General features: G+C 43.9%; 2 protein-coding genes across 9 annotated transcripts in view; one reads left to right on the forward strand and one right to left on the reverse strand.

Moving 5' to 3' along the window:
• Positions 1 to 5,049, reverse strand: part of sema5ba (sema domain, seven thrombospondin repeats (type 1 and type 1-like), transmembrane domain (TM) and short cytoplasmic domain, (semaphorin) 5Ba) — a 325,261-nt gene extending 320,212 nt beyond the window's left edge. For 3 of the 7 annotated variants that reach the window (XM_014165380.2, XM_014165378.2, XM_045704771.1), the window contains exon 1: positions 4,859 to 5,049. The gene's annotated coding sequence lies outside the window, so the exon portion shown is untranslated. The remainder of the gene's footprint in view (positions 1 to 4,858) is intronic. The other 4 variants (XM_014165381.2, XM_014165379.2, XM_014165375.2 and 1 more) reach the window with 2 other exon arrangements.
• The window catches only part of pdia5 (protein disulfide isomerase family A, member 5), a 59,216-nt gene continuing 48,876 nt past the window's right edge, over positions 4,060 to 14,399 (forward strand). Inside the window, exon 1 of one of the 2 annotated variants that reach the window (XM_014165259.2) lies at positions 4,060 to 4,271. Coding sequence is in view for 1 of the 2 variants with exons in the window: in NM_001139963.1 (NP_001133435.1) it covers positions 6,187 to 6,252 (66 nt within the window). In the remaining variant the exon portion in view is untranslated. 2 annotated transcript variants of the gene reach the window in all.

Here is a 14,399-nt window from a genome sequence, read left to right on the forward strand (position 1 = left end):
GAGAGAGAGAGAGAGAGAGAGAGAGAGAGAGAGAGGGAGAGGGGGAGACAGAGAGAGCGAGAGAGAGACAGAGAGAGAGAGAGAGAGAGAGAGAGAGAGAGAGAGAGAGAGAGAGAGAAAGAGAGATGGCTTTGAGGCAGAGAGAGCTGAGAGCACAAGGAGTCGGGGACACTAACCTGTCCTTCTCACCCTAAATTAGCCCCATGACAATCCCCATCAGGGAGGGAACCTATCATCAACACCAGGTGACAAACAAACAGCTATCTCCAGATAGATAGCAAGATGAAGGAGGGGACTTCACAAGTCAATGTGCCTCCAGCTATTATTCCAATGTATTTACTTGACTGTTTGTGTTCATGCACGCTCACACGCATGCACGCACACACACACACACACACACACACACACACACACACACACACACACACACACACACACACACACACACACACACACACACACACACACACACACACACACACACACACACACACACACACACACAGACACACACACATGGTCGGAATATTACTGCATGGTCGGAACTAGAAGCACAAGCATTTCGCTACACTCGCATTAACATCTGCTAACCATGTGTATGTGACAAATACATTTGATTTGATTTGATTTGACACACACGCACACACACATTTTTGGATCCAACACTAATACCACCAAACACACCAGAGAGATGTTTTCTCTGAAAAGCCATGTGGGGAGCTACATAGTCTGGGTTTTCTGGTGAGCACCAACCCAATTACCACATGAACTGAGTCCAACTTTTAAAGGATAGATCACTGTCCTTTCACTTTGCCTCCAATGGTCCACAGCCCTGAACAAAGATCAACATGCAAAACCAAACTCCACAGACTCGAAAGGGAAGGAGGTACATCACATCCAGACAGCCTGACAGCAGTTCTGAGGGCATCTTTAAGTCAAAGCATGGCATTGGCAGGTTGCTTTGAAAGCAGTGGTGTCCCTCACTCAGAATTCCACCAGTGTAAAAGCGTAGAATATGTAAACAACTTCTCTTGTGCCAAGTGACAGGTCAATAGTTGAGGTGTTATCTAGCTCTGCTTATTATTGTCAAGATTCATTGCTGACAGAACAACTCAGGGGCAATCTTATTATGAATCTGTCTGTATAGCAGCAGGAGGCCTCTAGAATGCCAATGTTTGACTATTCAGTAATGATTTGAGAAAAATAACACTGGCATAACATTATTATGTGGAGACCCTATGAATGTAGTTCAATCAATGTCATTAAATTGTGGGCCCAACATTTTTTTTGTATCACATTCTCACATCAACATTAGCTGGCAGCTGTAGATAAAGTGGTTGCATGCATATGAAACGGTGCTAAAGGTGATAGGAGTAACAGAGGAAGTCTCTGAACGCTTTTAAAGCACCCCTGCGTGCACCGTACCTCTCTTCAAGTACAGAACACCAGACCAGAAACTGCACTGTATAGTCTCTGTTATCTCCTCTGGCTCTGACATACGCACTCTCTCTTCTCCACCATCCAGAGGTCAGGATTATATTGAGCATGGACTGTCTGATATAGGGCTCTGGTCAAAAGTAGCGCACTATATAGGGAATAGGGTGCTATTTTAGACGCATAGGCTCTGGTCAAAAGTAATGAACTAAATAGGGAATAGGGTGCCATTTCGGACGCATCCACGGTGTCCTTTTTTCCTATCCTGGTAGGCCTAATATCTACAGACGGCCGGTTGGTCAGATCAAGTTCCTCGATCTGTCTGCAGTAAACTTTTATCACAGTTGTTCCCTCTCATTTGATGCGCTGACCACCGACGTCAGAAATAATCCATATATCAAGGCCTTAATAAATATGCACTCTTAAAACTTTGATCAGGGCCATCGACTCATTATTACACCCATCAGACTTATTAATGAACATAAATCATTTATGCTGATATCAGATGCCTTTTGACTTCGCCCTTCCCCCCTATATAATGATAGATATGTGGACGCCATGGTTACACAGACCACCACTATAGTCATCTGTCCACAAAGCTTTGGTGTGTATTAGTCTCAAAGAGAATCTTTGTTCAGTACCCCCACCAACCAAGAACTGTCAAGGGCACTCATAAGTTCATCAAAGATGAAAACCTTTTTTATATTTGAAAGGACGGACTCAGGAACCTAAGACAGCACTTGAATTAATGTCCGTCTGTGTAGGGGTTTGTATGAATATTAATTGAGTAGGCAGCACATTTGTTCAGGGCATGGTGTTATAAAGACGCTGAACAAGTTTCCATCCCAACAAGCTTCCATCCCAAATGGCAACCTATTCCCTTCATAGTGCACTACTTTTGACCAGATTTGGTCAAATATAATGCACTATAAGTGCAACAGCGTGCCATTTGGTGTGCACATCAAATTAGAATATTTGTTTTCTCAGGGCCAACTGGAGACTGGAAACATCACCCTGGTCTCATTACAGGAGTGTCAGGTGGAAGACACAGTGAACATATCCAGGTTTGAATAACAAGGATTAGATAGAATCATATCAGAAAAAAAGCAATGTGAGCAATCATAGAGTAGGCAGTGTTATGTCACGTGCAACACTGTGGGACTGACAAAGAAGCTGTCAGCAGAGCAGTATGCTTCCCATTAGTTCCCCGATGCAGTGATTGTTTCCCAATGCTATTGTGAATGGCTGGAAAATCCCTTTGTAATGTTACTGACACACGGTCTATACAAAAGTTGACGAGAGGACTGTGTAAGATAGAAACAAATTCTCAACATTCATGTGCTTGAGGTAGACTATAATGAAAAAATGACAGGGAAAGTGAGTATCCAAGGGTATAATATAAACACGAAAGTAATAAGTCAATAATAATACCGTAATAATAAACGCCATACAACCATGCGCATTCCAAGCCCGGTACCAGTGGACTGCAGACACGGATGTGCGTAAACACCATGCTACAATTGTGGGAAAACAAACCCAATTTAAACAGTCATCATGAGCTTGGAGTCATATAGCAACTAATTGGTTGCTATGGGCCTACTGAACAAGTATATCTAATTACAATCAATGTAATTTTATGTCAGACTTCTGAGTACCGACCGACTACTGATAAACTAACTGCTCACGGGCTGAAATATATTTGACATGCAGATATCTTGAACAACATTCAACAGTGCAGCTGCAATCCATTTAGAGAAACAGATGTGTTGGCAGAGGTTGCATAGACAAACCGGCGGGGAGTAAACGATAAACCTCGGATTTCGGTGCTGTCAGATAGCCTCTCATTGTTCTCACTCTATAGCCCAACAAAACAACTTTTTTTCGCGACAGTATTTCAGGCCCAAGGAATAAGTGATATATATATTATATAAATATAATAGCATAAGAAAATATGACAGGCTAATGCAGTTGGTAAAGTATTTTAGTATTCTCTCTCTTTCTCTCTCACCTGCCTGTAGGTTCTACAGCTGTGCAGCGTCGCTGAACACTGCCCTCTATCGCTCTCTAAAAATGTACAATTCAATTTTGAAATGAGCCCTGAACTTGATAATGGAATATGTTGGTGTTTCAGCTTAGTCTTGATTATTTACCGTTTCTCTGTTGAGTTGTGTTGTAATAACTGAAGTAATTATATGTTATTCTACGCAATGTGGCCGCAGGGTGAACATGGTTTACAGAATAGAAGTGTCTGAGATGCGTAAAGGGGAGAGAGACTTCACCTACCACCAGAATCAATGCTATTCATAACTCGGCCTTTGATTGTATTCGTTTATTGTTCATAATTTCGACATCCTAATAATGAATCAACTTCACATCATGTAGCAATAAGGGAATAAGGGGATGCTAATTCGCGGTCGCTTTTTATTTAATGTTCTCTATGAGAAAACGACTACTATTATCTCAGCTTTACAGCAAAATCTGTAAGCTGTAAAACTGATATTCAACCTGGTGTCAGCGGGATGACAGTAGAAATAAATATTGAATATTATCATCCACATTCAACCTGGCACCTACAATAACCGTTGCGCAAGACGAAAGAAAATGGGACAACCAGTGCAAGGTCTATTCTCCAAGCGGCATGAGTCATTTCAATGTTATTTTATGACACCACTATTCTAAGTTGTTTAAGAAACAGACATGTCTAATCGCAGGACAAAAGAGAATATAAAGAAAAAGACAAATAAAAAGCTGATCTGGACAGTAGCCTACTATGTGGGAACTACATCTGTCTAACTAACCTCACTCCACGGGTCCTGATTACGGACAGCACAACACAAGTAAGTTTGTAACAGTGGAAATGTGGCGGTAGGTTCCTGCAGCCCCAGAAATGCCTCTGATCCTCGGCTGGAACGTGATTAGAAAGTAAAGCTGAAGCGGTATAAAAGAACCGCTAACTGCTCTGAATAAATATGCGATATTATGGAACAAACTACGACGCCAACAGAGCCCTCTATTCAAGGTATGGTAAAATGGACAAAATAAGAGCCACCCAGAAATACTCATATATCTAAGTAATAACATTTGTGAACTGAAACTTCAAATGAATCTTATGCTAAATGGTTTAGATGTAAAATGGGAAATGGGAAAACGGTGCTCAATATAGGCTATTCTATCCCTTATAAATTGACCAAATATGTGTTTTATGCCTTATCTATAACTATTACCATTTTTGGACAGGATACTCACTCCAGAATAAAAGGCTAAAGATTAGAAAGTGATTTCTATATTTCCTTTTAAAAGTTACATATAAATATAATTACTATTGTAAATTGTAGTCGATTCAGTAGAGCTATCTGCAAATATTTAAATACAACCAAGGGATGCAATTGAACCGTCCAATAGATCAATTAAATTGTATTCTTACCTTTGATGTTTTTTCCAACTTGTTCGAAATGTCACGCAAAACTCGAGGGCTCAACTTGATTCGTCAGGCTACCTCATTGGAAGTGTATCTCCTCTCTTCGATGTGTGTCGCTCACAGAACGACCTGCGCTGGTTACTGCGTTCTCTCTGTGAATTGGATGCTAGTACAAGGACCATCGCAACTCCAACTGAGAGGGGTGTACAAGAGAGAATTTGCATTTTTTTTAAACAAGCGCGTAAAGTACTTGGAGTATTGAGTAAGGGCTTGTGAGGTATTGCCCCACTGTTCTATAGCCTTATAATAAACTTCATTGACATGACTTATTTCATTATTATCTGGTGATGTGATGTAGAAGTTAATTTCTGATTTTAAGTTTGACTAGTTCAGAGTGGTGTGACTGGCCATTCCCGCCACTGGCACAGGTTGAGAGCAGTTCATGACACCTCCTTATCAAACTGGCTTTCCAGATGTGGATCTTTGATTGGGTGATGTTCCTATGTATTTGCAAATAAATAACATAGGCCCTAGCAACATTGCATTTAAATAGACACTGTACTACAATGTGATGAGAGGTGCATGCTGCAACTAGCTCTCACAGTCTCATGTCAGAATTAGACGTTCATCCATGTTTCTCAAAAGTCTAATTCTGAAGTGTCTATGGTTACCTTTATTTAACCAGGTAGGCTAGTTGAGAACAAGTTCTCATTTGCAACTACGACCTGGCCAAGATAAAGCAAAGCAGTTCGACGCATACAACACAGAGTTACACATGGAATAAACAATCATACAATCAATAATACAGTAGAAAAATCTATATACAGCATGTTCAAATGAGGTAGGATAAGAGAGATAAGGCAATAAATAGGCCATGGTGGCAAATTAATTGCAATATAGCAATTAAACACTGGAATGGTAGATGTGCAGAAGATGAATGTGCAAGTTGAGATACTGGGGTGCAAAGGAGCAAGATAAATAAATAAATAAATACAGTATGGGGATGAGGTAGATTGGATGGGCTATTTACAGATGAGCTATGTTCAGGTGCAGTGATCTGTCAGCTGCTCTGACAGCTGGTGCTTAATTTAATTTAGACATTAACTCAGAATATTTAAGGTTAAAGTTATGTTTAGGCATTAACTTAGACATCTAAAGGTTAGGCATTAACTCCAGAATGGTTAAGGTAAGGGTTAACGTCAACCTGCCTGCAATCAATGCCTGCAATGCCAACTATATCCTCCAAAACTACATTTCCTAAGCAGCTTTGCGGGCTGCTCAAGAATCCGTGGAAAGCCGATTGCGCGTGCGTATCCAGACGTGGCAACGGCATCATGGCTTCTTGGAACCGCTACGGGAGTCGGATGAGAGAGCTGAAAATGTACACATTCGTCTTCTTGGTAAGTTGTTTGTGAATTATATACAGAGACACCGATGAGCCTAATGTTTTAATTACATGTATTTTTATTTTATTTTGTATTAAACCTGCAAACGCCTGCGTGTCTTTTCCGCGTCTTCGTGAAGCAGCCAAAGTTGACAGCACGGCCTTAGCAATTTTAAATCAGAGGCTGAACTTGAGACTCAAAAATAGCCTAAGCCTAAAAAACAAGTGAATATAGTATATCTTGCATCTCGCTGTAATTACACACCGACATTCGCCTACATTTCATATTATTTGATCAAAACGTCCTCGTGAATAGACTACCAGCACAAGGCATCTAATGTCCCTCCCGAGAATGTATATTGAAATCCTTTGAGAACGCAAAATTAACCTGGTTGGACAGAGACTTGAAAATAATGAACGGTTATTCCGCATAATCTACAATATAAGCCAATCAATCTGTTACATTGCTGAAGTTTCTATTCAGGTTTCTATTCATCTGCATGCCTAGCTCAGTGCTATCCGGATTTCTTGGGACATATATACCCTAATCATAACCCTAACCATTAGAAATATCAACTTCAATGGGGTTAGGGACGTCCCAAGGAGCCCGGATAGCAATGACCGTTTAACCACCACCACCATGTTGCTACTTTTTTCTATGGTTGACGTGGTTTACAGTTATGATCAAAATGTCCTTTAGATTCACTTACAGCTAGCTATGTGATTCAACACAGTTTGGTTTATTATGACTCTCATGGGTATGTTGGTCAGTCATTTGAAAAGATTTTATGATGATATATTGTTATACTTTACTTTCATTGAGTGAATGATACATTCAATGCTTGTTGGATGTAAAGTTTGCTACAAATGTAACTTAGTTTGTTGCTACAAAAATTTTACATTGCATTAGCCTACATTTTAACCAACTCCTCGCTCAGTCCTTGATAGACTGGCCACATCATGACTGGATTTCCACTTCATTCCAGTCTCCAGTCTTATGCCCTGGGAACTTTCCTGTTCAGCGTCCTGTTGTATGGTTTAGTGGCTACCATGTCAAACAAAGGTGGGTGCTACTGTAGCCTACTGTTGTGCGATTTCAGGCAGGGGAAATGACATCATAGTGGGTGTGTGTGGAGATTAAGGGAGACTGATTGCTCTGTCTCTGTGTGTGCTGAAGACTGCCCCACTGTATTTCTTGCCTAGCTGCGTGTCAAAGCAATTTTTTTAAACCTCTTCGATCTGGATTGAGGTTCCTCTTCACCTCCCCGTCATGGTAGGTTGGTCGGTTGCCTCAGTGTGGTGAGCCGCCGCAACTAACACTAACCACCCTAGAGTTATTCATACATCATGTAGTCCCGTGTAGCTCAGTTGGTAGAGCATGGTGTTTGCAACACCAGGGTTGTGGGTTCGTTTCCCACGGGGGACCAGTACGGAGAAAAAAAAATGTATGAAATGTATCCATTCACTACTGTAAGTCGCTCTGGATAAGAGTGTCTGCTAAATGACTAAAATGTAAATGTAATGGCTCCATCTCTATCAATTAAAGAGGACGGAACTCATTGTCTGCATCCCAAATTGCACCCCATTTCCTATATAGTGCACTACTTTTGACCAGGACCCATAGGGAATAGGGTGTCATTTGAGAGAGGTGTTCATAATCCATCTCCTAAGACCAGTGGTTGATCATTGAAAAGGGCCACCACACACACGATCTCCATTGCTGCTGTTCGTCTCATTAATCAAGAGCAAAATGAAGGAGAGAGTTTGACAAACAGAACACCGGTCTGATTTGCGCTGATTCAGTTTGGCCCCTAAAACGGGACGACTTTTATTAAGCAGATTTGTCACCCCAGATGGAGGGAAAGCGAGCTCTGGGAGAGTGAGCCGCCAGCCTGGGTTTCTCTCTGCTGGCTGCTTAGTAAATGTGGCATTTGTTACACTGATATAACGTGACACTTTTTGGGGGATGAAGGTTGGTGCAAAGTGTGATAATGGACTTTCTTAATATATTCAAATGCTCGGGCTCTGTCCCAAATTTTATTTTATTTATTTTATTTCAACTTTATTTAACCAGGTGGCCAGTTGAGAACAAGTTCTCATTTACAACTGTGACCTGGCCAAGATAAAGCAAGTCAGTGTGACAAAACCAACACAGAGTTACACATGAGATAAACAATCGTACAGTCAATAACACAATAGAAAACTCTGTGTACAGTGTGTGCAAATGAAGAAAGGAGGTAAGGCAATAAATAGGCCAGTAGTGGCGAAGTAATTACAATTTAGCAATTTACACTGGAGTGATATGTGCAGATGGGGCTGTGCAGATAGAAATACTGGTGTGCAAAAGGGCAGAAAAACAAATATGGGGATGAGGTAGGTAGTTGGTTGGATGGGCTGTGTACAGCTGCAGCGATCGGTAAGCTGCTCTGACAGCTGACACTTAAAGTTAGTGAGGGAGATGGAAGTCTCCAACTTCAGTGATTTTTATTTATTTTTTTTTTGCAATTCGTTCCAGACATTGGCAGCAGAGAACTGGAAGGAAAGGCAGCCAAAGGAGGTGTTGGCTTTGGGGATGACCAGTGAGATATACCTGCTGGAGCGAGTGCTACGGGTGGGTGTTGCTATGGTGACCAGTGAGCTGAGATAAGGCGGAGCTTTACCTAGCAAAGACTTATAGATGACCTGGTACCAGTGGGTTTGACGACAAATATGAAGCGAGGGCCAGCCAACGAGAGTATACAGGGGGCAGTGGTGGGTAGTATATGGGGCTTTGGTGACAAAACGGATTGCACTGTGATAGACTGCATCCAATTTGCTGAGTAGAGTGTTGGAGGCTATTTTGTAAATGACATCGCCGAAGTCAAAGATCGGTAGGATAGTCAGTTTTGAGGGTATGATTGGCAGCATGAGTGAAGGATGCTTTGTTGTGAAATAGGAAGCCGATTCTAGATTTAATTTGGATTGGAGATGTTTAATATGAGTCTGGAAGGAGAGTTTAGTCTAACCAGACACCCAGGTATTTGTAGTTGTCAACATATTCTAAGTCAGAACCGTCCAAAGTAGTGTTGCTAGTCGGGCGGGCAGTGCTGGCAGCGATCGGTTGAAGAGCATGCATTTAGTTTTACTAGCAATTAAGAGCAGTTGGAAGCCACGGAAGGAGTGTTGTATGGCTTTGAAGCTCGTCTGGAGGTTTGTTAACACAATGTCCAAAGAAGGGCCAGAAGTATACAGAATGGTGTCGTCTGCGTAGAGGTGGATCAGAGAATCACCAGCAGCAAGAGCGACATCATTGATATATACAAAGAAAAGAGTCGGCCCAAGAATTGGACCCTGTGGCACCCCCATAGAGACTGCCAGAGGTCCGGACAACAAGCCCTCCGATTTGACACACTGAACTCTATCAGAGAAGTAGTTAGTGAACCAGGCGAGGCAGTCATTAGAGAAACCAAGGCTGTCGAGTCTGGCAAAAAGAATGTGGTGATTGACAGAGTCTCAAAACCTTGGCCAGGTCGATGAATACGGCTGCACAGTAATGTCTCTTATCAATGGCAGTTATGATATCGTTTAGGACCTTGAGCATGGCTGAGGTGCACCCATGACCAGCTCGGAAGACAGATTGCATAGCGGAGAAGGTACGGTGGGATTCGAAATGGTCGATGATCTGTTTGTTCACTTGGCTTTCAAAGACTTTAGAAAGGCAGGGCAGGATGGATATAGGTCTGTAACAGTTTGGGTCTAGAGTGTCTCCCCTTTTGAAGAGGGGGATGACCGTGGCAGCTTTCCAATCTTTAGGAATCTCAGACGATACGAAAGAGAGGTTGAACAGACTAGTAGTAGGGGTTGCAACAATGGCGGCGTATAATTTTAGGAAGAGAGGGTCCAGATTGTCTAGCCCAGCTGATTTGTAGGGATCCAGATTTTGCAGGTCTTTCAGAACATCAGCTCTCTGGGTTTGGATGAAGGAGAAGCGAGGGGGGGGGGGGGTGAAGGGCTGTTGACCGGGGTAGGGGTAGCCGGGTGGAAAGCATGGCCAGTCGTAGCAAAATGCTTATTGAAATTCTCGATTATTGTAGATTTATTGGTGGTGACAGTGTTTCCTATTCTCAGTGCAGTGGGCAGCTGGGAGGAGGTGCTCTTATTCTCCATGAATTTAGTGTCACAAAACTTTTGGGAATTAATGCTGCAGGATGCAAATTTCTGTTAGGAAAGCAAAGGCTAGCTTTTTCAAACTGTCTGTCTATTTTGGTTCCTGACTTCCCTGAAAAGTTGCATATCGCGTGGACTATTCGCAGCTAATGCAGTACACCACAGGGTGCTGGTCAAGGGCAGTCAAGTCTGGAGTGAACCAATGGCTATATCTGTTCTTAGTTGTACGTTTTTTGAATGGGGCATGATTATTTCCCTGTAGCTCAGTTGGTAGAGCATGGTGTTTGCAACACCAGGGTTGTGGGTTCGATTCCCACGGGGGGCCAGCACAGAAAAAAAATTATGAAATGAAATGTATGCATTCACTACTGTAAGTCGCTCTGGATAAGAGCGTCTGCTAAATGACTAAAATGTAAAAATGTAAATTATTTAAGATGTAGAGGAAAGCACTTTTAAAGAACAACCAGGCATCCTCTACTGATGGAATGAGGTCAATATCCTTCCAGGATACCCGGGCCAGGTCGATTAGAAAGGCCTGCTCGCTGAAGTGTTTTAGGGAGCGTTTGACAGAGATGAGTGGTGGTCGTTTGACCGCGGACCCATAACGAACGCAGGCAATGAGGCAGTGATCGCTGAGATCCTGGTTGAAGACAGCAGAGGTGTATTTAGAGGGCAAGTTGGTCAGGATGATATCTATGATGGTGCCCATGTTTACGGATTTGGGGTTGTACCTGGTAGCTTCCTTGATCATTTCTGTGAGATTGAGGACATCTAGCTTAGATTGTAGGACGGCCAGTGTGGTACGATATCCTCTATATATAGTGCACTACTTTAGACCAGAGTCCTATGGGCCCTGCCCTGGTCAAAGTAGAGCACTATACATACGATGCCATTTATGATGCAGTTGCAGGGTGCACTACAGAAAGAGCTGCATGCCTGTCTTATTGGAAATGTCACCTAGCTGTGATATGGCATATGAAGTGAATTTGATCAATAATCAAAGGATTTGCAATAGATTCTAATTGTGGACTGGGACATAGAGGAATTCATGGGCTAAGTCAGACCCATTATCTTTGCCTGACTAAAATATCCTGTTCTGTATTGGTGACCTTATTGCCCCTGTACCTGGATGCATAACAAATGCTGATACATTACATTGAAAATATCTAAACATTTACAGTTAAAATATTAACAGTGTGATGTTTAATATTTTAAGTTAAAAGTCCTATAATCCCTAAAAGTGTGTAAACAAGAAGACATGAATTGGTGACTCATATTGGTGTAGCAAGAGGGTTAGTTTGAGTTGGTTAGTTTGAGTTGGTTAGGGAGTAGAACTATCTTCAGAAACAAATCACCACCTCTTCAGCCTCAAACTCTGTCCCATGAGAGATCTGGCCATCGTTGAGGTTTGAGGAATCGATGCTTAAGCTATTAGAAATAGCTTAAACAAAGACATAATACAATGTGTTACAGTTACAGCCACATCATGAAACAAGAGCCTAACATCCAAGGGGCCTGTTTTTCACCCTCGTTACGTCCACTGCTCACTCAGACATCCCTGAGGCTATGAAGAGGCCCTAGAGCTAGCTACATGTCCAGCTGTGGATGATTAGCTGCCTAGCATGCATTGTATTCCCCTGTCTCTGTCTCTCCTGTCTGTCTCCAGCAATTAGGAGTGTGGTCTCTAGTCTAAACCTGTCCTCCTAGGGTGTGTGTGTGTGTGTGTGTGTGTGTGTGTGCATGACTGAGTGCGGTGTATAGTGAAGGCAGACAGTCCTGTCATTAGGATGCTGCTCACATTGACTCACAGCAGTGCCCTCATGTCATGGCCTAAGCCAAACGAGTGGAAGCTTTAGTAATAGGTAGTGTAGGGGAACCAACCAATGCACCGATTGCCAGGCAGCAGCCCAGCCATTGATAGGACTTGTTGCAGTATTGGCTGCCTGTCAAATGTCAGGCGATGTGATGCGTGAGCGGCGAGCACGACAATGTCAGTGGTCCAGAAAATGTTTGCAAATCCTCTCCTCATTCTGTGTGTGTGTTGCTCCATCCATCCTGATGTCCGTGTCCCTCTCCCATGCTCACGTCCTCTCCCATGCTCACGTCCTCTCCCATGCTCACGTCCTCTCTATAGTACTGCTTTCATTTCACCATAATACTAACTATCCGCATCCTGTGAATATGATTGTGCTCTGTTTATCATTCCTTCTGTTGATCTTCTCAACAGTATGCATGATGCATACCCACTCTGTTAGGCCGTAAATGAGCCTGGAGAAATGTGATCGTTGGGGGCAGAAATCATCACCAGCCTTTCTTACATTTGTAAAGGGTCCAATATTCACGTAGCTGTGAAATAGGCCTGCCTCAGTACAAGAGCTGCCTCCAGATGCTCTCAAATAGCTGAGGACTGACTCCGTCTCGCGCTCATAGCTGAGGACTGACTCCGTCTCGCGCTCATAGCTGAGGACTGACTCCGTCTCGCGCTCATAGCTGAGGACTGACTCCGTCTCGCGCTCATAGCTGAGGACTGACTCCGTCTCGCGCTCATAGCTGAGGACTGACTCCGTCTCGCGCTCATAGCTGAGGACTGACTCCGTCTCGCGCTCATAGCTGAGGACTGACTCCGTCTCGCGCTCATAGCTGAGGACTGACTCCGTCTCGCGCTCATAGCTGAGGACTGACTCCGTCTCGCGCTCATAGCTGAGGACTGACTCCGTCTCGCGCTCATAGCTGAGGACTGACTCCGTCTCGCGCTCATAGCTGAGGACTGACTCCGTCTCGCGCTCATAGCTGAGGACTGACTCCGTCTCGCGCTCATAGCTGAGGACTGACTCCGTCTCGCGCTCATAGCTGAGGACTGACTCCGTCCCGCGCTCATAGCTGAGGACTGACTCCGTCCCGCGCTCATAGCTGAGGACTGACTCCGTCCCGCGCTCATAGCTGAGGACTGACTCCGTCCCGCGCTCATAGCTGAGGACTGACTCCGTCCCGCGCTCATAGCTGAGGACTGACTCCGTCCCGCGCTCATAGCTGAGGACTGACTCCGTCCCGCGCTCATAGCTGAGGACTGACTCCGTCAAGCGCTCATAGCTGAGGACTGACTCCGTCCCGCACAAACTTCAATACTACTTTTGTCTGTTGCCTTAACTACTCTTTTGTATACAGTTAGTTCATACTCCCACGTTGTCTCACAAATGGATGCATTTTCAAATCCAATTTAGCACAGCTATCAGTCACTCTTTTGTGAGGTAGGCTACAGTACTGTGGATACAGATTATATCCCACTTAAGTAAGTTGTACTTTAAAGCTCCCCTTTCATTCTGCACAGTGGTTGCTTCAGTGCCTCCTCTCTCCACTCTCCCTTTCTCAGATGGCCTAGCCAAGCAGAGGAGTAGTAGGGGAGGGGTGTCGGATAAGGGGAGTGGGGAGAGGCACGGAGGGAGTGGGGAGAGGTGGAGAGGCACGGGGGGAGAGGCACAGGGGGAGTGGGGAGAGGTGGAGAGGCACGGGTAGATGGCAGAGGAGGAGAGATGTTGTCGGACAAGAGGAGAGGTGGTGTGGAGAAGAGTAGCGGTGTCACTCGGCCGGCCCCGAAAGCCCATTTTATAATTACCCCTTACTGTCATCTCCACACACCCGTCTTTAGAGTCTCCGACCTAGGGGACGTCACCTTGTCATCTCCTCAACACTGCCCGTCCGCACCACGGCCACCAGCCTCCCACATCCAACACCTAGAGACAGGAGGAGGAAATGAGATGGATGCCCCCTGGAGTTCATCAGTCATCCAGACAGAAGAAGAAAACAAGATGACGCTTCACTTCTTCATTCTACGTTTTAATTGAAATGTACTGACGAGAATCTGTTGAATTCCCGTCACGCCCATACGAGGTATCCAGCATGGGAAATTAAAAATCTGTGCCCGACAGGTGCTTGTTTTGATATCACGTTACAGTATATCGCTCATCACTTGATTTCATGAATGAGGACATCGGTAGCTCATTTTGTACTCCATCGCGG

This window comes from Salmo salar, chromosome ssa21 (genome assembly GCF_905237065.1).
Source record: "Salmo salar chromosome ssa21, Ssal_v3.1, whole genome shotgun sequence".
NCBI lineage: Eukaryota > Metazoa > Chordata > Actinopteri > Salmoniformes > Salmonidae > Salmo > Salmo salar.